This window comes from Mchenga conophoros, linkage group LG15, assembly GCF_057382185.1.
Source record: "Mchenga conophoros isolate Kocher_MC1m ecotype Shallow Benthic linkage group LG15, M_conophoros_male_GT1.1, whole genome shotgun sequence".
In the NCBI taxonomy this organism is placed as follows: Eukaryota; Metazoa; Chordata; class Actinopteri; order Cichliformes; family Cichlidae; genus Mchenga; species Mchenga conophoros.
The window spans coordinates 23,048,997-23,075,187 of NC_140540.1; the positions used below are offsets into that span (position 1 = coordinate 23,048,997).

General features: G+C 38.5%; 1 protein-coding gene, 1 long non-coding RNA gene and 1 pseudogene across 2 annotated transcripts; 1 reads left to right on the forward strand and 2 right to left on the reverse strand.

The window, feature by feature from the left end:
* Positions 1-14,625: 14,625 nt before the first annotated feature.
* LOC146558362 (uncharacterized) lies at positions 14,626-19,836 on the forward strand. Its single transcript, XM_085248169.1, has 6 exons — positions 14,626-14,639; positions 18,602-19,087; positions 19,177-19,266; positions 19,358-19,386; positions 19,506-19,553; positions 19,711-19,836. The coding sequence occupies exons 2-6, from the start codon at positions 18,787-18,789 to the stop codon at positions 19,828-19,830; spliced, it is 588 nt and encodes a 195-aa protein (XP_085104295.1). The 5' UTR covers positions 14,626-14,639; positions 18,602-18,786; the 3' UTR covers positions 19,831-19,836.
* A 3,550-nt stretch (positions 19,837-23,386) lies between these two features.
* Positions 23,387-24,068, reverse strand: LOC146558363 (uncharacterized). The gene is made up of 3 exons (XR_014888762.1): positions 24,045-24,068; positions 23,538-23,680; positions 23,387-23,460 (listed from the first exon to the last, which is right to left on the reverse strand). It is a non-coding gene; the product is annotated as an uncharacterized LOC146558363 (long non-coding RNA).
* A 163-nt stretch (positions 24,069-24,231) lies between these two features.
* On the reverse strand, positions 24,232-24,902 carry LOC146558364 (cytochrome P450 2K1-like; annotated as a pseudogene).
* Positions 24,903-26,191: the final 1,289 nt, after the last annotated feature.

Genomic DNA, 26,191 nt, shown 5'->3' on the forward strand with positions numbered 1-26,191 from the left:
GCATTTATTTAATCCAGGGTTGAGTACTGTAATAGTCTTCATTTTGGTATCAGCCAGGCTCTGATCTCTCATCTTCAGTTTGTTCAGATGCTGCAGCCCAACTCTTAACAGGCAGTCGTAAGCATGACCATATTTAGAATTTATGGTTCAGGGGTGACAGAAGCGGTCTGCTGGTAATCTAATGATGGCAAATGTACCTACAGAGAGTTCTGCTGCCAGTGGAGGCAGTCTGCCAGGGATACCAATGGTCTGTGGGGTACTCTTGTTTGTGCTGTTGTTGATCCATCACCCTATTGTTGAAGAAGAGTGAAGCTATAACACACAAAGAGCTGAAGTGAAAACCAGTGTTCAAAATAATGAAAAGTGTGCTCTGCCACCACTGTCTGCATTTTTCATGCTCCATGCTTTCTTTTTTGGGCCTTTCTGATTCTTAGCTAATTCTGCTATTGGATTGTGCAAATTCTAAGACATAACAACCACAACTGAATTGACTAATGAAAAAAAAAAAGAGTGATAAAAAAAAATTTCATATAGGGCAATGCTTGTGTGACCAAGTGGTCGGCGGAGTTATAAAAGAAATAGTAATAACATGACAACGCCACCAAGAGGAATTTCACCTCCAGGAAATATATATATTTAAGAAAAATAAATAAAAGAGGCCGCACATATTCAAGGATGCACACCGAGGCAGGTTGGCTCCAATATTAATACAGTTTTATTTATAGTTAAAATAAAGAATAAAATTAATACATTAATGTAGCATCGTAGTTGACAGTGTCCTAAAAGTGCAATAAAACAATCATGGAACTTGGACTAACCAGCAGCCGTGGACCCAAAACAAAATCACACAAAAAGAAAATCACTACAGCTGGCACCCAGTGTTGTACAAAAGGAAGTGTGAAAACGACCCACCACCTGAGGTCCCTGGACCACTGGCACGTCCTCTGTTCACTGAAATAAAACACAGAACAACACGTTAAAAGAATAAAAGGACGCTGAGCATCAGGCTCGCTACATATCATCTTTAATAGCTTTAATAAAAGAAATCACACACACACACACACACACACACACACGCCTTACATCCCACGAGTCAAACCACAGCTTGGGTTGGTGGTAACTGTCCAGGCCTCCGCTTCCGCCGTTTTTTTCGGCAAAATTATCCACACCACCGCCGCGCTATGAAATCTGGGATATGTTGGGCCATGAAGGCTACACCGACCCATCCTTAAAATTCAGAGAAATTAAGGACGCATTTGGGGGCCACATTTCAAGCAGCCTTTGAATTGGGACAGCCTTCGTCGTGTCGCTGTGACGTAATCGGCCTTAAAATGCGGCCTTCAAGGCCGCAGACCCTGAATTGGGATACAGCCTAAATCCGGTCATTGGTACTTTCTGGCTTGTGTAGTTACTAGTAGAGATGGCACGATACCACTTTTTTATGTCCGATACCGATTCCGATATCATAAATTTGGATATCTGCCGATACCGATATGAATCCGATATAGTGTGTTTTAATCAACAAAACTGTTTTTTAAAATATCTTGCTGCATTTTGTATAAGTTCATACTCAAGTTTAAAACAACAACTACACTAAAGCTATTCTGTTATACCTGTATGCAAAAAAAAAAAAATTTCATAGTTCAGCAATACTGATCAATCTAATAAACTCAAACCTACACCATCCTCCCTATTCTGGTATTTTAAAGAGTACTTAGCATAAATATTAAGCAACCTAACTAATAGGGTTCCAACTCCCAGCAACAACAAAAATAAATAAATAAAAAATAGGGAACCACCCCTCACGCTCCACCTCATGATGCTTAACCCTTTAAGACCTACCATAGAACCAAGTCCGCCAGAGCTTATATCATATTTTTACATGCTGTGGAACCATTTTTGGGAGCATTTCAAGTTGCTATACATCAATACAACCATTATAGCCCAGATTTTAATAATATGTATTCATTAAGTGCATAGTAATTACATAAATTGCAAAAAAGTGCAATAAACTACAAAAAAATTGAAAATCGTTTTTGCTTTTTTAACATATATTTGTAGTTAGAGAAATTTAAGAGGCTACTCCCGCAAAAATATAAATACAAAAAAGTTGCACAAAATAGTTTCCCACCACAGGAAATTTATTTTGAGTGTCTTCATAGTTTTATTTTTGAAATACACCAATTTTTATACACTGCAGGAAAAACGAAAATAAATATTATACTGCAAATTTGCAAAAAAGCAGCATATGCATCAAAATAAACTATTTCCAGCAGTGCAATATGAGTCCTAAGCATCCCAGAAACGACACAGAAAGTCATAAAGTCAAAGATAACTTTTAAAAAGACGAGTATAGGCCCTGAGGCCCTGATAGTAAAAAAGACTACATTTCCGCGAAAATGACGTCACTTCCGGTTTCGGGCAGGTAATGGCGGAAATGCAAAAGTTCGCGCTGACGTCTATTCCAACGTAGGAAGTGTTATGACCAGCTGATTGGATCGGTAAAGCGTGTTTCTGGAATATTATGTTTTTGTTCCTGCAAGCGCTTTTTATGCAGATTTTGCAAAGCTTTATGTGGAAGGAAACCGTGACCTAGGACAAGCTGATGGCATAAGATGTAAGTACAACTCCTCCGGTTTCATATGCAAAAAAATTTTTTGCGCTAGCTTACGTGGTTGCAGTGCTACCGGGATTTAAAAATAGTTACGCAAAACAGAGCGTGCCCGCTCCGATCGGCTGTAAAGGGTTAATCGACGTAATCAACCTTAATTTGATGCAGTGTGGAAAAAAATGCACAGAAATCAATTATTTTTCAAGAAATATTAAATAGATTCAACATCTTTTTTCAACAAAATTGCAGACTGCACAGATGGTACCTTCCCAAAGGAAAAAGTACTATAGCTTACTAGGGTATATATATTAGACTTAATAGTCACTATATACAGTAATTGACTTCTATTCATTTTACATCAAATTAAAACTTTGGGTGTCAGATAATTATTTATTAAAAGCTAGACATTTTAAATGAGAATAAGAAAGAAAAGTATGTCTTTGTGCCCCCTTTTCCTTGTTAATGCCCTATCGGCCCCCCTGGCTAAACTTTGCTAGATCCGCCCCTGCACAGTTACCAGCCGTCAGCTACGTAGAAAAAGATCCTCGAGTAGAAAGTAATATTAAATACATTCTAACAACAGCTTATCAAGCTTAAACGTGCTGCTGTTGTTCAGCCGCTGGTTTCCTCTTTCTGGTGCAAAGTGGGCCAAAAGCAAACCAGAGACACGGACTCGCGACAGAAAAGCCGATCAGCTGATCATTAAGCAGTTTCATGATTGAAGTAGCAGCAAGAAGAGGCAGTCGCTCCATATATCGTTTGTTAAGCTTAATGCAGGAATGCTTTACAAACATTCAGAGATGGACTTACACACTTGCTTTACTTCTCTCGGGATAACTTTGTCAGAGATGAAATGCCGGGTTGCTAGCGAAGCTCCAAATGCTATCCAGACCACCGACAGGTCCCGCATGCCACAGCCGCTCTATCACGTGATGCATACTGCTCCGACATGCTAACGTTCTGAGGTGAGTTACGGCGTGTTGCAAGTTTTGTGAGGTGCTTTCGTGATATTTAATGGATCGGATTACATTTTTTATTTTTCTCCGATATCCGATCCAGTAATTTAGGTCAGTATCGGACCGATACCGATACGTAATATCGGATCGGTCCATCTCTAGTTACTAGGTAACAAAACCTCAACACTGCCCCTAGCGTCCTGGAGCACTTCCGTTGTGTTTTGGAATTTGCAAGTGTTTTGGAGTTTGCATGTGTTTTGGAGTTTAAAAAAAGTTTAAAGTTCCCAACACGACACTTGGGCAGAGGATCGCTCTAGCCCGATCACGGAGGCGTGGGGACAAGCAGCAATCCAGAATAAAATAGAATAAAACCAGGTGGACCAAAGAAAGGTAAGCCCACTTAATAAAAACAGTTCCAGGAAAATAAAAGATGACACCAGACAAGACAAGACAGCAGCTGCACTGAGGAGGAGCCCTCAAACAGCGACTAGGCAGGCGTCTCGATTCTCCAATTAAGGTTGGGCGATTTGCCACGGAGAGGTGAAGGCAGCAATCAAACCCCCTGGACTGGAGGCGCTATACTGCACTGGTGGAGATAACTCTAGCACCTCTCTCCACAACGCTGGAGTAAAACAGAAGCTGCCGCGCTGTAGCTGTCACATGATCTGCTCAATTATGATGCCAGGTCTCTCTTGGAAATGAGATTTTTAATCTCAATGAGATTTTTTACCTGGATAAATAAAGGATTAATAATTGCTGATCAATCCGTAGCGGTGTGCCAGCATTACTGCTGCTTTTCGCGAAAGGCATGGGAGGAATAAACCAGGAGAAGACCGGCTTCACTTTATACGGACTGATGCCCCCCTGCAATCAATATGCAGGTGGGTTCCCAATTAACCTAGTTGCGAATGCAGGAGAGAGCGAGGGCGGGAGAGCGAGCGAGGGAGAGAGAGAAAAAGAAATGCGAGTAGCCCATCCGGCTACACTTGTGTCTAATGCACATGGGTTTCCATATAGTAAGAAGTGGCATGAATCAAACCCGACATCAGGCAGAAACGTACAAAGTTCTGCTGCTCTTGTCATTACGTTCTTATGAAAGATCGCTTACTCAGTTCTCGGGAAAATTACATCACGTCTCACACAATTAAAATAGCTTATCTATGTTTTTCTCTGATGATGAAGCACATCCTGGAAACATCAAACAAAAATATTGCCCCCAAAAAACATCATCTAAACAACAGAGGACACCCCCCCCCCACCACCACCAAGAAGTTGATTTAATACAGTTTCAAACAATAGCCATAGAGACCATGGGTTACATTTCAAAGCAGGAACACAATCTTTATAACGGCATAAAACCGTTGTTTATGTATCTGCAGCTGGTAAGTGAAGATGAGGTAATCAGGATAATATATTATGGCATTAGTACTCAGGATAAGCGTGGGTGGAGACAAAAACACACAACAACATTTAACATGACGGCAAATGTCGGTCAAGATTCGATATTATTCAAATGACGCAGATACTACACACAAGCCTTATAACGGATGTGAACAGATAATTTGCGCCTTATAAGTTTCACCACAATAGACAAGAGAAAGAGTAGGCAATCAGAATCAGAATCAGAATCAGAATACTTTATTAATCCCGAAGGAAATTAGGGTTACAGCAGGCAGCACGCTAATGGCGCATGCGCACTTACAAAGGAACCTTCTGACCAACTTTACACAAACATCACATTGGGGAGACATGTCAGAAAGGTAGGCTGATAGGAAAAAAACAACGAAAATACATAACATGAGGTAAGAGGAGGAGAAAAAAAACTCCACTCAGACTGAGCTCCTAGTGGGAGAACAGTTTGATAACAGAAAAAACACCTCAGCACAAAATGACTATCAATACACCATAGAAACACAAGACAAGCAACAGGGGTGGGTAAAGGGTAAGAGAGAGCCGGTGTAGACAGCGCATCCGGTCCTGCAGCATGTCTGCGCTGGTCCAGTCGACTGCCATCTTCCCCGGTAGGGCACAAGCATGGAAGGCGTTTGGAAAGGGAGGGGGGATCAGTGTGTGCATATCAGTGTATGTGTGTGTGTGTGTGTGTGTGTGTCCAGAGTTCAGCTGAGACAGTGTCCTTCGCTCCGCCAGGCTAAGTAAACAGTCTTCCAGCCAACCCAGGTGGCCTTGCATGGAATGGGGGGAACAGTCTAAACACAGTCGTTTTTAGGGTGTTTTGTTCAGCTCCAGCCTTGAGACCGCAGCTGGTGCCGAAGGGGTCTCCGCATGAAGTGATGATGGTTTTTACTTTAGTGCGAACAACTCTTATGAATTTCAAAGCTGTTCTAACAGTCCAACACTGGTCTCTCAATCTCCTGTTGGAGAGCCGCGAGCTGATGTTATCCAAACTTACGTTCTGTGATGTTTTCATTCTTTTTGCTCAAAGAGCAGGTTCTGAGAACTCACGACCGCAGTGCACTTCCCCAAGATGTGATCGAATTTGCGTTCAAAGGTGTTATTCAAGCTAGCCCCTCCAGATGTAATCCAGTTTTTCACTCAGAGGTCTTGTTCTGAGTATTCACGGCAGCCGTGCGTTCTCCAAGATCTTCTGTGCGACCGCCTTCGTCAAGAGCAAGAGCAGTGTGTGTGTGTGTGTGTGCAACATTGGCATTTGTTTACTCAGATCCAAGGCAGGCCAAACCTCTGTGTTACAACCTTCAGAAATTCCTGCTGTATCGATACAAAAGACACACATTCACAATATATGGGTACACAAGTCTGTTTTATTTCAAAGTGTTTCAAACTTTACAGCATTGGCAGACCCAGTGTCCATCATCCCTGCATTTGGCACAGGTGAATTTGTGACATGTTGCACAGGTAAACATGCCACTTCTAAGCACTGAAGTCGAGAATATCTCTCGCTTTGCAGTATCTTTTGCAAGTTGAGGAAGTTCACACCGGACTTTATTCACGTGCCCAGTAATGTTGTTTTGCGCTGAAGTAGTCTGTGCGACAGTGACAGTGAAGTAAAGAAATTGTCCGTTGTGACGTTTCTCCCATCATCCAAAAACGGCTCCATCAGTTTCATGACCACGTTCTCTGCCAGCCTCTCTCCCTTCTGACGACTGGCGTCCTTTCCCAAGTAAGGATATGCGTTGCAGACATATTTGGTCTCCAAATCCGTGGCCATCCAGAACTTGATTCCAAATCTCTCTGGCTTGGTTGCGATATACTGTGTGAATGGACAAGGAACCTTGGTAGGGAACATCTGTTTATCTATGGTCATATGTTCTCCTGGAGTGAAACTCTTAGCACAGTTCTTGTTGAAGCATGTCCAGATGTCGGAGATCGCCGCAAATTTGTCTGTTTTCAGCTGTTTCAGAACATTTTGCTCTACATATTTGAGTTGTTTGCCATGCTTGGTAAGTCATTTTTTCAAAGATTGTTTCAATTATTATTATTAGCTTTTACTTCTGTGGCTCTTTGGAGTTTAGACAAAGCTATGTGAAAGGCATTAGCCATATTGCTCGCTGATAGCATAATATTCTGTTTTAGCTAGGTGGAAGGTATTGTTTGCGGGCAAATACTACAGTCCTGAAAAAAAGCTTACATGTGAATTTTCAGTCAAATTTTTGGTCAACTTAAATACACCTAAAACAATGTCTAGAATGTGAAATGTTGGTATAATGGTGCTACTTGAAGCCTGAAAACGATCTCCCATAAAAAAATGAGCAAACAGCAGTAGCAGATGTCCTGACTGGGTTCTACGTTAGCATCTAGATCCCTCCAGAGTTTTGTGCACACGGTTTAGGTAAAAATGAAAAAGGTTGAGGTTTTAAATTTAGTTCAGTATTACCTGTTGTCTGTGTCCTTGTCTTTTGGGAAAATACTTTACACAAGTAATGGCTCAAAAATTATTCCTTTTTTTTTTTACTATGATTATTTGTGATTATTTGTGCAATTAATTAGTGTCAACTAATTTTTAATCAATCTCCACCAGTGTTGGTCAAGTTACTTGAAAAAAGTAATCAGTAACTAATTACTGATTACTTCCCCAAAAAAGTAATCCCGTTACTTTACTGATTACTTATTTTCAAAAGTAATTAATTACTTAGTTACTTAGTTACTTTTTAAAAACACGATTTACAACCTGATAGAGGTGATAAAGCGATAGATCTTTCAGCCCAATTCTACTTTTTCTGCATAATCCATCATACAAAATGTAATCAAATGGAAAAGTCTCTTTTTTTTAACTTGTTTTATCAGTTTTAATCTTTTAACTTTATGCATCAAGTAAAAATTAAACTATAGGCAACATTCTCTGACTTGAATAAATTAGTTTAACATTTAAACCTATTTTCTACACATTCCAGCACATAAAATAAAATATTTTGTGTGTTTACACTCAGTCTTTCAAGTAGATGCAAGTAAAACACAGCAGAAAATAAATAAAGTCAAAGACTCAGCAGTCCTGTTGCTCTATTTTCACCTGTAAAGCAGGACTGCGGTAGGCGGAGGTTTACCCTGGTGCAGGTGTGCCGTGGTCAATGGAAGAATCCGCGAGTTTCTCTGTGAATTTCCCATTACGTCATAGCGCACTCGGTGCTTGCTTGGAAGTTTAGGGGTTTTTTTCGCTGTAAAAAGAAGTTTTCTTCCCACGCACGATGGACGCTAATGTTTTTGTCACTTTTTATGGAATCAAACTCAAAGTAAGGTCAGTACTTCCACGCTTTAAACGCTGCACGCTCATACTCTCTCCCGCACTCGATATGTGATCCATTGTTGATCTGCACACAGCTGTTGTCACTAACGGCGCACTCGCTTACGTCACTGTCGTGAGACATTCTCGCAAAAAATCACAGTTTTAGTAACGCAGTAACGCAGCGTTCCTACGGGAAAGTAACGGTAATCTAATTACCGTTTTTGCAATAGTAATCCCTTACTTTACTCGTTACTTGAAAAAAGTAATCAGATTACAGTAACGCGTTACTCTCTGATCTCCACACAGAATATGCTGTGAATATGAAGATGGAATATGGGGGACAGCAGAAGTGCGTTGAAGTTCCACAAAGTGATGAATGAAGGACATGCATATTGTATTGAAGAAATAAGTGATGAGAATGCTGTTATTTGCATTTACCAGCTCATCTATGTCAAACAAAATTCTAATGAAAGTGAGAACATGTACACTGTTACATCTTTCAGAAAATGTTTTGAAATTGTGGTGCACAGTTCAGAATAAATGTTTTTCAAAAACCATTGCATCTTTTTAATAACTGTTTATTTCCAAAGGAATTTCTAGAAGTTCAGAACAGTAAAATTTCCACTTTTTAGAATTAATTAGAAGATAACTCTTATGTAGTTAAACTAAAATACTCTTTGAGAGTTAATATATAAACTCTTACCACCTAGTTAGCATTAGTAAATGTTAAATTATCAACTCCAGATAGATTTGGTGTTTAACACTAAATCAGAGTTAACGTACCAACTCTCCAAAAAGAGTTAAATTAACACTCTCTGATGTGGACCCATATAGACACTTTAATAGTGTTGAAATCTAATCTGACAGTGTTAATTTGGACATGCTGGATTTGCTGTGCAGTGACAAACCTTAGCAGACTCTGTGGGTCCAGCTTGCACAGTGAAGCACGAGCGATTTGCTACTGCACTGGGCATTCCAATGTCCTCCTCATCCACACAGTGCCATCTTTTGCCGTGTGGCTCAAACAGGGCTTTCCAGTACCACGGTGCCTCTTCCGTGGAATCATGTTGGGTTCTTGTTCCGTCTCCTTTTCAGATTCTTCTGAGGAGGTATCAGTGGCCTGCTGGACAAATGAAACCTCTCCTCCATCAAAATCTGCTTTGTCCATTTCCTGAAGCCAGGCCAAAGCCTGTTGCACAGAGAGGTTCTTCCTGCGTGGCAGTGATACGGAGGCCATCCTGATGTGCGTTCTCAGAAATGTGAACAAGAAATGATTCTTCCGCCTGGTCGGTCTGCTTTTATGCACAGTACTGTGCTGTAGTCAAGCAATGCCTCTTCCTCACATACACAGTGACAATGGAACAATGGAAGATCTGTGCTGAGAGTCAAGGAAGGTGTGAATGTGTGTCTTTTATATTTGCAGGTCAGTCAATGTGTGGGATATTTTGTATAGATACGGCAGGCATTTCTGAAAGTTGTAACACAGAGGTTTGGCCTGACTTGGATCTGAGCAACTCTGAGTGAGCAAATGCAAATGTGCCAGGCCTCAAGGATAATGGGTGGTTTGCACAACAAAAGCTGGAGGAGAAACGAGCTGACGACCTGTGAAAATCTCAGCAGGGGTGATTAACACCTCGGGACTTGCACCAGAAAATAAAAAAGCCAGTAATTCTAGGAGGTGTTGGGTTGAGGGAAGTTACGCAAATTTGCACAGGTTTAGTAAATCTAGTGCTAGAGGCCGTTGGGCCTGTCAATCAGATCATGAGAGAGAGTCTGTAGGATAGCATGCGTGTGGTTGGCTGAGAGTGTTTGGGGGGTGGGTGTTAGAGAGTGTGCCTTTGGTCTATGCAGGGAAAAGGATCATGAAAAGGTGAAGAGAGAGTGACTTGTTTGTTTTGTTTTGATTCTGGAGAGAGCGTTTTCCCTGTTGTTTTGGCATTGGCTACGGTCCGCAGTTGACTGTGTTACTGTTCTTAATAAACAGCCAGTAAACGGAATACCTAATACCATCTTCTGTTGGAGGGACACTACAATATTAGTTAAAATAAAGCTGGTAACATCAGTAAAATCCATTAGTGTGAAAAACATATAGGCATAGTATATGTGGGTACAGTATATGCTAAAAATAGCTTTATTCAGCGTGTTGCAAGGTAGTCTGTGGACAACATGATGGCATCACAGTGTATAATTTAGACAGGGATGCTAAGAGGCCTTGGTGTACCTGCAAAGTTTGTCTCTCAGCTCCCAGTTGTGCACCAGAGTTAGTGGACAAAGAAACAAACACACATCACAGATGCTGTGAATTATAGGAAGGTGTATTATACTGACCGACTGGCCTCAAATGTCCATGAATGAGTCATGTGGCTTTTGTTAGAGACTAAAACTACAGGCCTGCTGCTCTTCTACCTACATTCTCACCATCCTCTGAATCGACCTTAGTTAATCTAACCAGTGCACACAAAAACACACCCAAACTTACTCTTGGAACTGATAATATCAGTTTTCAATAATTAGAAATAGTCATTTCTAATTATTGTCTTGACGCAGCTGTTTACTGTTATGCTATTTAAAACAAAACAAAACATACTATTCCAAGTTTCCAAAGAGGGGGATTGTGTTTGTCATGGTCCCTGCCACACAGCCAGTTCATGACAGTGTTTGAGTTTCTCATGCAAGTTAAAACTAACATCAGTGTGTTCACACCTCATGATTATTTTGTCCATTTGTGGGTAACACCTCCAGAGCTCTGCTGTTGTTTTGACCAAATTCATAACGAAAGACCTCCCACGCAAAAATTATTTGAGGATAACTGGTGTCATATGACTAAAAATTGTTCTTTCCCAGCTGCTAAACAAGTAAAATGTTTACAACCTGGACATAAAGATGGGCTCAACTGTTCAATTTCCACCTGTTTATGTCTACTGTTAACATGAATTCTGCTGTCTAATAAACACAGAATAAATAATATACGTTTTATTTAAAAGCACATTTCACACTGCATTATATAACGTACGTGGATTAGTGGGCTTTAGGATAAATTGCACGAGGCTATCATTTAACTGTGTATGTTTCTGCTGCACAAAGAATAACCAAAAAATTTCTAATATCATACATCCATTTTTAGGGTCTGGAGATAAGAAAATTATACAAATAATAATCATGACCAGAAGACAAAAATAGCTGGAGTGTTTATGGTAATAATGACCTCATTATTGGTCACAGTTGCTTTTAAAGATGGCTGTGGACAGGAAGTGTACTCTGGCTTCAGTAGAGACAAAACTACAGCATCTGCACATTTACACATTTACACAAATAGAATAACAACACACATTAGTTAGCTCTGATAGTGTCACTTTGGTTAAAAAAAAAAGGGATAAACATCACTCTTTTTTTTCTTTTTTTTTCTTTACATATGCCTAATGGTCTAATATGATCCGCCCACACACAAAAAACCCCAGTGAAGTCATGCTTTGGTGGAACATACTTATGTCTACATTTATATCTATGACACTCGAGTATGTGCCATTTCAGAGTCAAGAGTGAGAGAACGGGAGACAAGAAAAGACAGAATAAAGCACAATGGCTGGATTAAAACTGGCTAACATTTATGTGTTTGTGATACTAATGCTGCCATTAGCAGGTAAGGAAACATTTAACATGTCTTTAAAAAAAAATATGAGTCTGTATTTTTTTTTAGTTCAAATTTTGCAGTAGTGACAAGATTTCTATGTACCACTATCCTAGTGATGCCACTTTTTTCAAAAAACAGATCTTCAACAGACTTAATCAGACAGACTGTTTTTTAGTCAAAAAGAATCTCACAGCTGAGTGTTTTGGTCTTTGCGCCTCAGTCAATTCAGATCAGAAGAAGCAGTTATGCATCTGTCTGTATTAACAGCGGGTATGTCCTTCGAAACTGTTTGCACATTGAATGGTCTGAAACGTTACAGTAATAAGACAGCATCACGATAAGGAAATTTAAAGCTAAGTCTACAGCAGGGGTGTCAAACATAAGAACTGACCCACCACAGACTGTCCCACTGTATGGCTTTGGAAAATGTAAAGGAAGGCATACAGAAGGCATTTTGGACTTTTAACTGTATTTTCGTAAGTTCTGCGTCTTTTCATACTGATAAAGACCTTTCCCCATTGCCATTTATACTACACTGAATAAATAAGACATAGTTGAACAATGAAATGACAGAAAGTTTCCATTTTTCACAATCTACTATAGAAACTTCTGTGAAGTCTGACGATGAGCTAACAAAACTTTTTCCTTTAATTTTATATTATTTCTTAAACCTTAAGCTCAAAGAGTCATGCTGACAGCCCTCTTTCATTTACAATAGCAGCATTACTTTATCATGTGGAAAAACAGGTGTATTGTTATATATATTAAATATATATCAGTGTTTAAATGTGTTAAACTTCTTTACACTTACACAAAGGCTACAGTGGTCCTTTGTTTATCGTGGGAGTTATGTTCTAAAAATAACCCGCGATAGGGGAAATCCACAAAGTAGCCAACTTTTACTTTTACAGTTATTATAGATGTTTTAAGGCTGTAAAACCCCTAACTACACACTTCATACACTTTTCTCAGACAGGCATGAACATTTTCACGTTTCTCTCTTGTTTAAACACTCTCAAAGTTCAAACCTTCGTAGAAAAATACATCCAGTATTATAGAATGAAACCAAAGATCAAAGCCTGTTTTCAGGTCCAGAACATGGGAATAGAGCAGCTGCGAGAGAATTCAACATTAATGAATCAATGGTACAGAAATAGACGAAGCAAGAAGAACGAGTTGAGTAAAGTTTGACTTATATCACTGCTTATGTCACGCCTTATAACCCGATGTGTCTTATGGTCTGAAAAATACGGTAACTTTTAGCTTCCTTTAGCATGTCCAGAAGTCCAACTTATTGTGTGATGGTTAGCATCTTCCTCTGCCTTTTGGGTGCTACCGCAGGTGTCTTTGACAGTGCAAAACATTTTGTCGACATTGTTGTGTTTGTTGGGGAGGAAACTTACAAACATACAGTACAGCACTTCAGTCCCACTGCCAGCGATCAAAGATTTATGTAAATTTGACAAGCTGAATGCATTCTGTGCTGGACAGGAGACACGGCATGGAGGATGCTCTACAGATAATGGTCTACAGCCGATCAGGACGCAGAACACAATGCGATGTAAAAAAAAAAAAAAAAGCATGCAAAATTGCACCAAAAAAATCCGCGAAATAGCGAGGCCGCAAAAGGTGAAGTGAGGGACCACTGTAATTTCACTGGTCTGGTCCACTTAAGATCAAAGTGGGCTGTATGTGGTCCACCATTTCAAATGAGTTTGACATCGTTGGTCTCCAGAGTAAAAGTACAGAAACTTTTACAGGTAGTGATGTGAGACAGGAATCGAATACCAGGTTTTATATGCCAGAACTTCTAATCTAATGAAGAATGAAGACAAAAGTTTTACGTTTGTATGTTTTTTATTTGTTTGTTTTGCTTTGCTTTTCTCTTTTCCTCAGCAGCAGGAACTCACCCCTACCTGTCTGTTAGGATTGGAAATGAAATCACGTTGGCTTGTCAAAACAGAGAAGACTTTAATAAAAGCTGTAACAGTACTACCTGGCTATTTGGTGCTTCCCGAAGTTTCATAACAGTGCCACTGTTTGAACATGGGAAGATTCACAATGACGCCAGATCTAAGTCAGGCAGACTGAGTGTCACAGAAAACTGTTCTCTGGTTATAAAGAACATCACATCACTGGATGACGGTCGTTATAACTGCAGACAGTTCATATCAGGAAAACAAGTTTCAAACTTTATGGTTTTTCTGTCTGTTTTTAACAGTGAGTATTTCTATCATAATATTTTTGCCTTAAACTGTTTCAAACATTACAATAATTATAATTAGAGGAAGGTCATTAACTCTAAAGTGACTGATAAAGTCTACTTTTGGCTTCTCTCGTATTCACAAAAGGTCACCGCAGGAGACAATTCGTATTTGATTTGGCAGATTTAAAGCCAGATGATCTCGAACTACCAATCTTTCACTTATTAAGCAGATGTGCAAATCCAACCTTTATTTAATTATGTGTGATTTACACACAAACATATAAAGATTTATAGATTCTAATAGCTTCATAAACAGGAAGCAAAAACTCAGAGGAGAATCTAATTCATTGTTCTAAATTATGCTTTACCTATAGTGCTGTATGTTTTTGTCATGATAACTTTCTTCTTCTGTCTTCTTCAAACTTATTAAATAATCATTTTAATTAAAGTACCCAGAATGAACTTTGTTTTTCTTTCTTTTTTATCAGCAGCAGGAATCCCACCATCCAATTTCACCAACAACGTGAGACATGAAGGTGAAGTGCCTTTGTTTTGTGCAAGTAGTGCAGCATTACTATTGCTTATCTATGAGCAGAAATTCAGAGCTGTAGGAAGGGCCTTGCAATTGAGGGTGATAAAGTGAGTGTGTGTGTGTGTATGTGTGTGTCAGTCACAAACACAGGTGAGCAAATTATGAAACCATAAAAGAAGAAAAAACATTTAAAAGTATACCAGTCTTCCAACTACAAGGTTTCTCAAGACACAACAGTGAAAATATAGAATAAATCTATTTGTGCATAGCTGACAAGAAAACTTTAAAGTTTATATAGTTAAGTTTAAATAAGTTTATATAGTTCACTAAATTGAAAATTAAAAAACTGAAACTAAATGTAAAAAACATTAAAGGGAACTAACTAAAAATGTTTTAAAAAGTGTGCAAAATGTCTTGCAGGACATTTAGCTGGGAATATGTATTGGCTGATAGGTCATTTTGAAAAAAACAAAAAACAACCCCCCCCCAAATCAAAACAGCTAAATCACATATTTTAGAGAAAAAATAAGAATAGTAGTTTTATGTAAAGAGTTTAAATACCTTTATAAATTTTGCATTTGGCAGGGGGTCCTTGATGTCTGCCTTTTGCATTTCCCATTTCCTATAAATATCACTTGCACTGTCAAAATGCAGCAGACTTTAATGCTAAATGTAACAGTAAAACCTGGACCTTTGTTGGTTGAGTAAGTAATACATCAGCGACACTGTCACTGGATCAAATCACTGGATGACAGTGATTACCGCTGCAGGGAGTTTTTATCAGGAAAACAAGTTTCAGACTCTGGGGCTCTCCTGTCTGTTTCTAACAGTTAGTGTTTCTATAGTGATGTGTGAACCTTCAAACATTACAGTAATTATGATTAGAGTGAGGAAGTTAAGTGTAAAGCCACTGATAAAGGTTACTTTTGACACTCCTTGTGTCACTACAGGGGTCACCACAGCTGGTAGCTCAACATATTTGATTTGGCAGATTTTAATACCAGATTCCACCCTGATGCAACCCCCTCTGATCTCCAACCAAAGATCTTTCCCTTTTTATGCAAATGTCTAAACCACACTGATACAATTATGTTGTTATTACTCACAAGAATAGACTTTTTTTTTTTTTAATTAAGAGCCTTAAAACAGGAGACAGAAAATGAGATTGAAGAATATTTGTTTAAATTTTCAGTTTTGGACCCTGATACTTGACCTATGATACTGTATGTGTTTATCGTTATGCATACAATGTCTTTTTTTTTCAAGCATGAACATTTCCAAATTTGAATCTAAACTTCTGCTCACTTTTGTGAGCAAAATGTGAACAGTTGATACATACATAAATATTAGGGGTGCAACGATATTCGTATCGATATTGAACCGTTCGATACAGTGCTTTCGGTTCGGTACGCATATGTATCGAACAATACAACATTTGTAATTTATTTTATCAATTTTCCTTCTGACGATGCTGTCTGTGTTGAGCGCTCAGTGAATCTGCGTTCGACTACTCCGCCTAGGCTGCACTGTCCAGCGCAGATCCACTGAGCGCTCAACACAGACAGCATCGTCAGAAGGAAGAGGGCAGGGCACCTCCCCCACCCTCATTCAGATCTGGCGTTTGGAATTATTTTGGTTTTCATGTGACGTATGACCCTGAAGGTAAGCGAGTCATGGACTAAAGTAAAACAGTATGTTGGATGTGCCACGCAATGCTCAATTACATGGGTGGGAGCTAGTGTGTTAGCGCAGTTAGCTCGTTAACGTGTTGGCCGTCTAGCCCCATGCACGGAGCTATCGGCGGTAGCTCGTTAACGGAGATTTGCCGTGTTGTGGCGTTAAGGTCATTTCAACGAGATTAACCTGAAAGCACTAGTGGGAACACAACGAATATGACTGCACATTTACGCCGACATCATCCTAGTGCAAAGACAAGTGGAAGCAGACAAAAAAAAGCAAGCATGCTACTAACTTTAGCCGAGTCATTTAGACAGCTGTTAGCACATGATTCTCCTTATGCTGCTGAGAATATAGCCCAGAAGAAGTGGATAGTATAGCTTTTATTTTGGAAAGAGCCATTTCTCTGTAATAAACTCTCTTTTCCAAAGATGAGTGATTCCTCAATCAGATACAGGGCTTGCAATATCGCTAGCCCGACGTCCTGGAGCTAGCGATTTTTTCAGTCGGGCTACCAAAATCTATCTCTTCCCTGCCCGTCGGGCTATTGTAGGAAAAATATATGTCAATGCTTTTGCATTCTTTCAGAAATGTAGCTGGGTAATTATGTCATTGGCATCGGTGAGCCACTGTCAATATGTGACATATTGAAGTCGCGTTTGAATTTGCGCTTGTTTTTTTGCTTTCACTTTGCAATCGTGCGAACTGTGTATAGAGAGCGACAGCACTGATCTGTGAGTGATGATAATTTGTGCACCAATTCCTCTGACATCGTCTTATTAATCGTTAGCTTACTATGCAAACATGACGCAGCAAGCTTAAACATGTGAGAGGTTGATCGCGCAGAGAATCGCTGAGCTTATGTGAGTGTGTTACACACTGAAGGACGACAGGGTTCATTCAGGTGCACATGAAGATTTATTGCACTGAAACACAGCAAAACAATTCAGTGTTACTGGCGGCTTCCATTGTAATAACTGGCCTGCGTTACTTTTGTGGCATTACGTGTAATGGCCACGTATTAATCAGCCCTTAACACACAGAGAAAATGACCAGTACACAATAGACAACATAACATGTACTGGCTGGTCTATTTCCTATAACTTTAACTGAAACCCGCTAACAGTTTCCTTTCACCTTACTGATGGAACAACACGGTTACAGAGATTAATGCAGGAGGCTAACATGACTTAGCTAGCGCACAAATGTTACTAGGATTACCCACAGATAACGTGAAACAACTCCCTTATTCGCTCACATTAAACACCATATAAACAAGAATTACACTCCAAACATGTTAAATAAGCATCAACTTTACATAAATGTATGTAGTTCTCGTATATTGCTCTCACCTGAAACACAGCAAAACAATTCAGTTACTGGCGGCTTCCATTGTAATAACTGGCCTGCGTTACTTTTGTGAAGGATTATTTTGCCAGTTACCCGTTTGGCTGAGCCGCCACTGCCACCTACTGGCGAAACTAAATACCGCCCTAACATCACATCAGGTGGGAGCAAATGAGCTTTTCGCTCTGTGTTATGATGCAAACTATTGTCACAACAAATAGCAAAAAAATGATGATGGGGGGTGGGCACGAACACATAAGGAACACATCTGAGACTTGTTCTTAATGCTCAAAATACTCAGGGCGCCACAAGTGCGTGTGTAAAAGCATTTCAGTTCTGCTGAGCCAAATAAGACAGGTCAGGGTGAAGAAGTGACAGCCAAAGAAAAGCTTACCACAAAACGGAGAAGTTATGACAAATCAGACTATAAGGCAAAAAGAAAGTGCAGCTTTATGGTTTCATGGACAAAAGAATTTCTGTGGCTGCAATATGATGAGCTAAATAACCAGGGCTGCACATAAGTGGTCCGCAGGTGCGCATTCGCTGTCAAAATAAAAAACACGCACAAGGGTTAGGGTTAAATTTAAAAACTGTACTTTTGAGTTAAAATATATATTTATAATTTTAATAAATGACAAATTAAAAATGCATGAACATTTTTTGTATCGAAAAAATATCGAACCGTGACACCAAAGTATCGAACCGAACCGAACCGTGAATTTTGTGTATCGTTGCACCCCTAATAAATATGTATGTATCAAATATATTTATACATAAATATGTATAAAGTTATGGTGCAGAGATATATGTGTGAGTACACACACACACACACACACACACACACACAAACAGTTTTGTCTGGTTTAATCATATCTGCATATTCCTAGATTGTAAAACTAAATATCAGATATTTTATTTTTCTGGTATTCTTGACATCTTTAGAAAAGGACTCAGCAAGCACAAGAACAACAGCATCATCAACAACTACAGCAAAACCCAAATCAGAAGGATCTATATCAAGCGCAACAACTACTCAAGCACCCACAACAGCAGTTGTAACAACATCACCCTCAACAACAGTCATCAACAGTAAAACAACTATAACAACAACCAAAACTAAATCACCCATGACAACAACCTTTACTAAATCAGTTACAACAACAACCACAGTTGTTGAATCCCTGATGACAAAAAATACAACTACATCGATTGTAATAAGAACCAAAGCTATATCCCTGGGGACAATAAGAATAACTACATCAAATACAACAGTGACCACAATTAAATCACCTACGAAAACAACCACATTTAATTCAACTACAACAATAACCTCAACTAAATCACACACGACAAGAAACACGACAGAATCAACTACAGCAACAACTACAATTAAATCGGCTCGAGCAGCTCAAGAATGCCCAAATGCAGGTCAGTACAGTTTTTCAAATCCTGCCAACATACTGAGCTCTGGTTCATAATAATGTCATGTTTCATTGTTTCACTTATGAACTTTACAGTTCAGTCCAACATCATTCTGATCGTTGTAGCCGGTGGGTTTGCAGTACTGTTTATAATGATTGCTATCGTCATATGGAAAATAAGTAAACGTAAGAATGGTATATTTACAATTTATAAACAAAAATGTTTTTACAAGTCAGTCAGTATTGAACTGAAATGTGTCCTTTTCTATGTTTTTAGTGAAAAAATCACCGACAAGTGGCAACATTGTGAGTTTTCAAATTAAATAATCAGGGTTTTAAAGAATAATGACAACTTTTGTGAATTCTTTTATTTTCTCTATCCATCATTTTCAGTAATAAACTTAAACTAAACTATGTTTGTCCAGGAAATGAGCACAGACAACTGCCATGTACCAGGAACCAGTCAAGAAAGGGTGAGATTATGCACCAGTGCAAATTCACGCTTGTTTCATATTTACAAGTACAAGACTGAGTACAAGTATTTTTTACTCGGGTGACAGAGCACATGTATTTTTTTCTCTAAGTGTGTTTAAGTGTTTATTTGTTACGTTTCTTACTCTTATCTCACAGGCTCACAGTAAACGTCAGGAAGGTGATGTGGCGACCAACAGGAGAGTCAGAGTTTCCTACGCCTCTTCTGCAGCTTCCAGTGATAGCAGCAGCATCTACGCCACCATGAAAAGAATCTAATGGTCCAGAATTCGAATGAGAAAACTAGCAAATGAAACTTTTCATTTGTTTAACTACATTAAGAGAGATTTTCTGCATATCTGCTATGTTTTTTACATCAGCAGTCTCCAACCTTTTTTGCGCCATGGACCGGTTTATGCCCGACAATATTTTCACGGACCAGCCTTTAAGGTGTCGCGGATAAATACAACAAAATAAAACTAGTACCGGTACCGAAAAAAAGAAAATGTATTCATAAACTATACATTTCACACCTGAGCCTCAACTCTCGCGGCTCGGTACCAAACGACTCACGGACCGGTACCGGTCCGAGGCCCGTGGGTTGGGGACTGCTGTTTTACATAACAGTTATATATTCCAGATATTTTAACCCCTGTTTTTTCCCTATCTTACATTACATAAATACCATACATACATATCGTTTGATAATCAGTCTTTAGCTTTTCATATTCACATCTTAACATTTGCACTGACCTTTTTCATATTTAAGCATTCATAATTATTTGTTATAGTTACAAGTATTAGTAGTATTACTTAGTAAAATTTAATTTTCAGTAGTATATATTATTCAATATTTAGTAATATTCAATATCATGCCTGAAATTCATTATATAACCTTCATAATTTATTTTTGTCTAGTTTTATCTAATTAACAATCTAAAAGTACATTTTCATTTACATTAAAATGTGCTTAATTCTTTTTTTAAACATCAACCAAAATGTTTTTTTAATTTATTTTATATTTTTCAGATTTACAAATAGATTAAATACAGTAATAGTAATAGCTGTAATACTGTGACATCAAGAGTTATGACCAGCATAATCTTAATGAAGTATACATTTGTAAAATTTCTTTCTTATATTGCAGTATATTGTATTTTTTAATAGTAGTAGTATGCAGTTATATACAATCAATATGCAAATGCTTTCAGGTGCATCTTTTTATTTTTAAGATTAATTCACATAGTTGCCATTTAATCTCACTTTGTCGCAGGTTTATGCTGTGACTTTCGTACATGAAGTCACAATCTCTCATGTATCAGAAATATTAATCAATAATGTTTTGTGTTGTTGGTTATGATGTTCTTTCTGAGTTTAATAAAGCATTTTAATGTTCAGCATTTTTTTTTCAAATAAACACAGATATTGAAAACAATGATTTTCACATACAAGGTCTTGAATAATCAGGCCCAATCTAAACACCTCATCTTATAACCCAGTAGACCGCTTCACTCTAAAACTGCAGGCTTCTTGTGGGTCTTAGAGTATTTAAAATTAGAATGGGTGGCAAAGCCTTCATCTTTCAGGCTCCTCTTCTGTGGAACTAGCTTTCAATTTGATTTTGGAGGCAAACACTATCTCTGCTTTTAAGATTAGGCTTACAACTTTCCTTTTTGACAAAGCATGTAGTTAGGGCTGGATCTGTTAGGTGTGGCTGTGTGCAGGCAGGAATAGGACCCAAGGTGCAGACTCCGGAGACAGACGTGAACTCAAAAAAGGCTTTAATTTAATACTCAAAATATAACAAAACTAAAAAAACTCAAAACAAACTTAAACTAGAGAAATGACAGAACACACAGCTAAGAAAACGGTAGATCGCGACACAGACACAGAGAAACACAGGGCTTAAATACACAGAGGGAGCAATCAGGGAATGGGTAACAGGAGGGAAACACAGCTGGGGCAAATCAGAACTGACGAGACCAAAGAAGCATAAACTGAACACACTGAGAAAAGACAGAGACCTTCAAAGTAAAACAGGAAACACATAACACAGACTGAACAAAGACACAGACTCACATGCAGGCACTACAAAGGGAACAGAGACGTGGGAACAGGGCAGACAAACACTGACTGAACACGGGGATATAGGAACTTAAGATACACATAGACGCGAACTAGACAAGGGGATGCAGGTGATAGGGGAGACAGAGCAACTAAAGACGACAGAGACATAAGCCATAAGACGGAACTCAAAGAAACCAAAAACTAGGAAGTATAAATAATATCAAAAACTCAAAAACCCTGGGTCGACGACCCAGGCATCCTAACAGGATCAGGTGACCCTGAATCCTCCCTTTGTTATGTTGGAATAGGTGTAGGCTGCTGCACTGAATATTTCTTCTTCAGTCACCTTTTCCACTCATTATGTGTTGATACACCTCTCTGTATTTAATTATTGGTTATTATTAATCTCTGGCTCTCTTCTTCCCGTGAGCCCAACCAGTCACAGCAGAGCCTGGTTCTTCTGGAGGCTTCTTCCTGTGTCTACAGAGAATACATGTCATATTTTTTGTAATAATGTGGAAGAGGGAATAACAAGCATATATATTTCATTATAAAATCTTTAACAGTATATGCTCCGCTAGATTTAATCAGTACATTTTATAAAGAGACCGTATAGATCTGACTGATCTGATGCTGAAATAGTAATCATTACAATATGCAAAATAAGTTCAGAACCAAACTGTAAACACAAAATCAAGATAGAACACACGTTGTTCTGGGTGAACAATGTTAACAATTCAATACTCAATTCAGTTTCACACAGCTGCATTTATATGTTGCCAACTCCTTTTATATATTATGTAACAAAGTTTGGATATAACACAGTTTAGATTTGCAGAAGTGTAAATCTATGCTGACACATAGTAAAGCATGCACATATGAAGTAAAACCTCAGCAATCAAACGATGAACTATAGGCAGCACTTGGCAGAGGTAGGAAGAAAAAAAAGAAGTTCTTTTAACAAGAAGTAATCTTCAGCAGAACCAGGCTCAGGGAGGGGCCGCTATGTGCCATGAAGGGAAAATGTAAGGAGAGCCAGGAGAAATACACAATCACCATTGGAAGAGAAAATAGGAAAACTCAGTGTGAAGTGTGAATTAATGTTTATACTGCATCAATGCAAAGGACAGAATTTGAATGAGATGAATGGAATAAACTGTGAAAGAGATCAGTTTAGTTTGTATTAGTAGTGAAAATCCCATCTTATCTTTTCATAAACACTTTTTCTGAACCTCAGTGGAAAATGTCAAGGAAAGGTGTGACTCTGACAAAAGTTAGAATGGATTGTTTCAGTGTAACTGAAGATGTTGGTGTGTCAGTTGACTGTCTACACTTGGGTTAAGCCTAAATGCATAGTATTGTATTTACAACAAACGGAGGTTTCTATCTTCTGAATCATCTGTAGATTGTGGGTATGCTGAATGCACTAGTCAGATGCATGTCTGAATTACCCTGATTAAATGAATACAACACTGGAGATTAAAAATATCCTTACAAAGCTCCTCGTGGTGCCGCAGGTTTCTTTCGGAGTCTCAAACTGATTTTTCTTGCTTAAAGAAGAATCAAGGAAACACCACCCCTTCTACCTATTTCATTAGCAGCTTCTTTTATATAAATGATTTCTTGTTTAGAATTAATTACATCAGCCCACTGTGTCTCACAAGGGGACAGCACACAGTTTAACATTTGAAGGGTTAGGGATCAGGCTATCAGATGGTGATAGAAGCAGTTCATCATCTGAAACCCCAGATGGCAGAGCAATTCGGAAGTGCTGCAGAAGGAAGGTGAAGAAGATGAAGACTTCCATCCTGGCCAGCCTTGCTCCGGGACAAACCCTGCGACCTGAAATACAAAACAAAAAAATATACTAGATTATATCTGTGAGTAGACTGGGTCTTGACAAGAAGTTGATTACAAACCTGCAGAAAAAAACCATGAAGGCATCACGCTGGATAAACTTTTCATCTTTGTCCAGGAAGTGTTCCGGATAAAAAGTGTACGGTTTCTCCCATTTACTCTCATCAGACAGAACAGAAAACAGGAAAGGATACACAGCTGTCCCCTGTTGAATACACAAACCTTTATTTCTTGCATTTTTTAATATATATTCACAGAATATTACACAAAACTCATATATTGTTTTTACATGCGACTTAAAAGTAAAATTGCATCTGGGACAAACAAGTTTTGGATGAAAACATTTTTAGAACTTAAAAATGCAAATAACTGATTGATGAAGACTGAAGAGTGTATAAAACGTTGATTTTCATAATAATTTGGATAATCACATACTAACTGATCAGAGGAAGAATCCTTCACTCTGCTTTGTTCCACATCTGTGACGATGTTTTAGTAATCAAATCTCTGATCATTTGTTAAGCTGTAATATACAATAAACACATCATTTGTGTTCTGATATATTTTACCTTCTTAATGAAGTGACCCCTAAAGAGGTCCTGAACTGATGGAACTTCTTTAAGATTCTTCAAGACATTTAAAACCTTTAAAATTCAGAAAAAGGTGTTAAAAATCACTTCTTTGAGAAATTTTATTTTTTGACTAAATTTCTCGAAATTTAAAGGAGTGAAGTTGTTTTCTCTCCACAGCCATTAATCAGCTTTTACCTTTGAAGGGTTTAAAAGCTTCCAAAAGGTAATGACACTCCTCGATGATTTTGTCCTTCAGCTTCATCATCGTAAACTGCCTCATCTTTTTTCCATGATTCACCATTAGCCCATACAATACCTGATTTGATCAAAACAAATTTCAATGACATACACATGGCAATATATATTTTCAAATTATGATGCACAACAGGAAATGTATTTGCCATAATCTTGTCTTTTTAATTACTCACCCTGTCCTCGAAATAGCTCATCCATAATTGGTATTGGATCCCTTTCTCCAAATGCTTCAGCATAGTCAACAAGTGCCTCCTTTACTGTGTTGTATCCTAACAGGAACACTACTTTTTTGGTTCCCAGATAGATGGTGAAAATTGATCCATATTTTTTGGATAACAAAAAAACACCTTAACCCATCCATGCTTATCATACATTACAGTATGACCCTGTAACATTCACTAACGTCACATATATTCTCTTCAGGTCCAGCTGCAGCAGGTTCCCAATTAAAGGAAGTGGTGTGGGTCCAGGAGGCTCTTTTCCATCCTTTTGGGTGTGAAAAATGTTGGAGGAATGTAAATAGAACAGTAGAAAGACTGTCAGAGCTGCAAGTAAAACAACTGAATAAATGGACTCGAGGAAAACATGTAATATCTCCATGGCTTAAACACAGATGAGTTTGAACTGAAAGACACGATGACTGGGGGTTATGATGAACACAATAGGAATGAGACACGGTTCAGAAAACCTAACTCATATTACTGTACTTTGGTCTGTGCTAACTGATTAGGAAACAGGGGATGATTGACACATTCACTTAGTGTTCTACATCTTAGACTGTTGTTTATTGTCATTGTATCAGTTTAGCCCAAGATGTCCATTAATGTGTCACTGTCTTTTAGTTAATTTGTATCTGTTAGTTCTTTAAACACAAACGGGCATGTCTTTAAAAAAATAACTAGTTGTTCTTTAAGAGGGACAGATGGTTCAAATGTCAGCGTGACATTTCAGGCAGGTGACATTGACACCTAAGTTTGTGAATGTGTTTACTTGAAAACAAGGCAACATAGGAGCTTCAAGTTGATACGATAGGTGTAGCTACTAAAGATTTCAGGTGAGTGTAAATGTCAGTGACTTTGACATAAAGTTCAGAGGTCAAGTTTTCTGAAAAAATCATGAAAGCCATAACTCAAGAAGATTTTGAACTCAATACCGTAGCCGTATGTACAATAAATCTTGGATGAGTTTTCTGAAAATTTTGTAGATGTCAAAAAATTACTTTTCAACAAAATGCAATAGGATTTTGAAATTTAGATCATAGGATCAGCTCCTAAGATTCGTGGACGAGTTTGAATCTCAGTGACCTCGACTTCAAGGTTGAAAAGAAAAGTCAGAGTTTTTCTTAAAATCTTTTGAATGCAACAACTCAAGAATGAGGTGACGTAGGATTATAAAATTGATACCAGAGGTGTGCCTACTAAGAGGTTGAGGGGTAACATTGGTGGCTGCCAGTAGTTTTCAGATCATCGTTGTTGAAAATTTTTCACTGAAAATTATTTTACTGCATTTGAGTCTTGTTTCATCTCATCGCAAACCAGGCATAAAATGAAAAATTTCTAAAACTCTGAAAACATTTAAGTACATTTTTAAAAGTAGCAATTTAGTAGCTTTGTAAATGCACTAGAGTAGATTTCACAGGTATTTTCTTCATGTTACATGTCTATCCGCACGTTATTCTCAGCAGCTCTGTGTTTTATTGACTTTATTGGCAGCTCTCTGTCCATCTGAGGTGCATGAACTGTAACAACCCTTACTGTGTTACAGCACCACTAGGAGGGGTTGCCCTACTATTGTAATCGTTGGGAGAGTCCTCCTAGTGTGTGTGAGTATAGTGTGGCAACCATTACATGCTGCTAGTGTGTCTGTTCCGAGAGAGACCTTGCCATTGT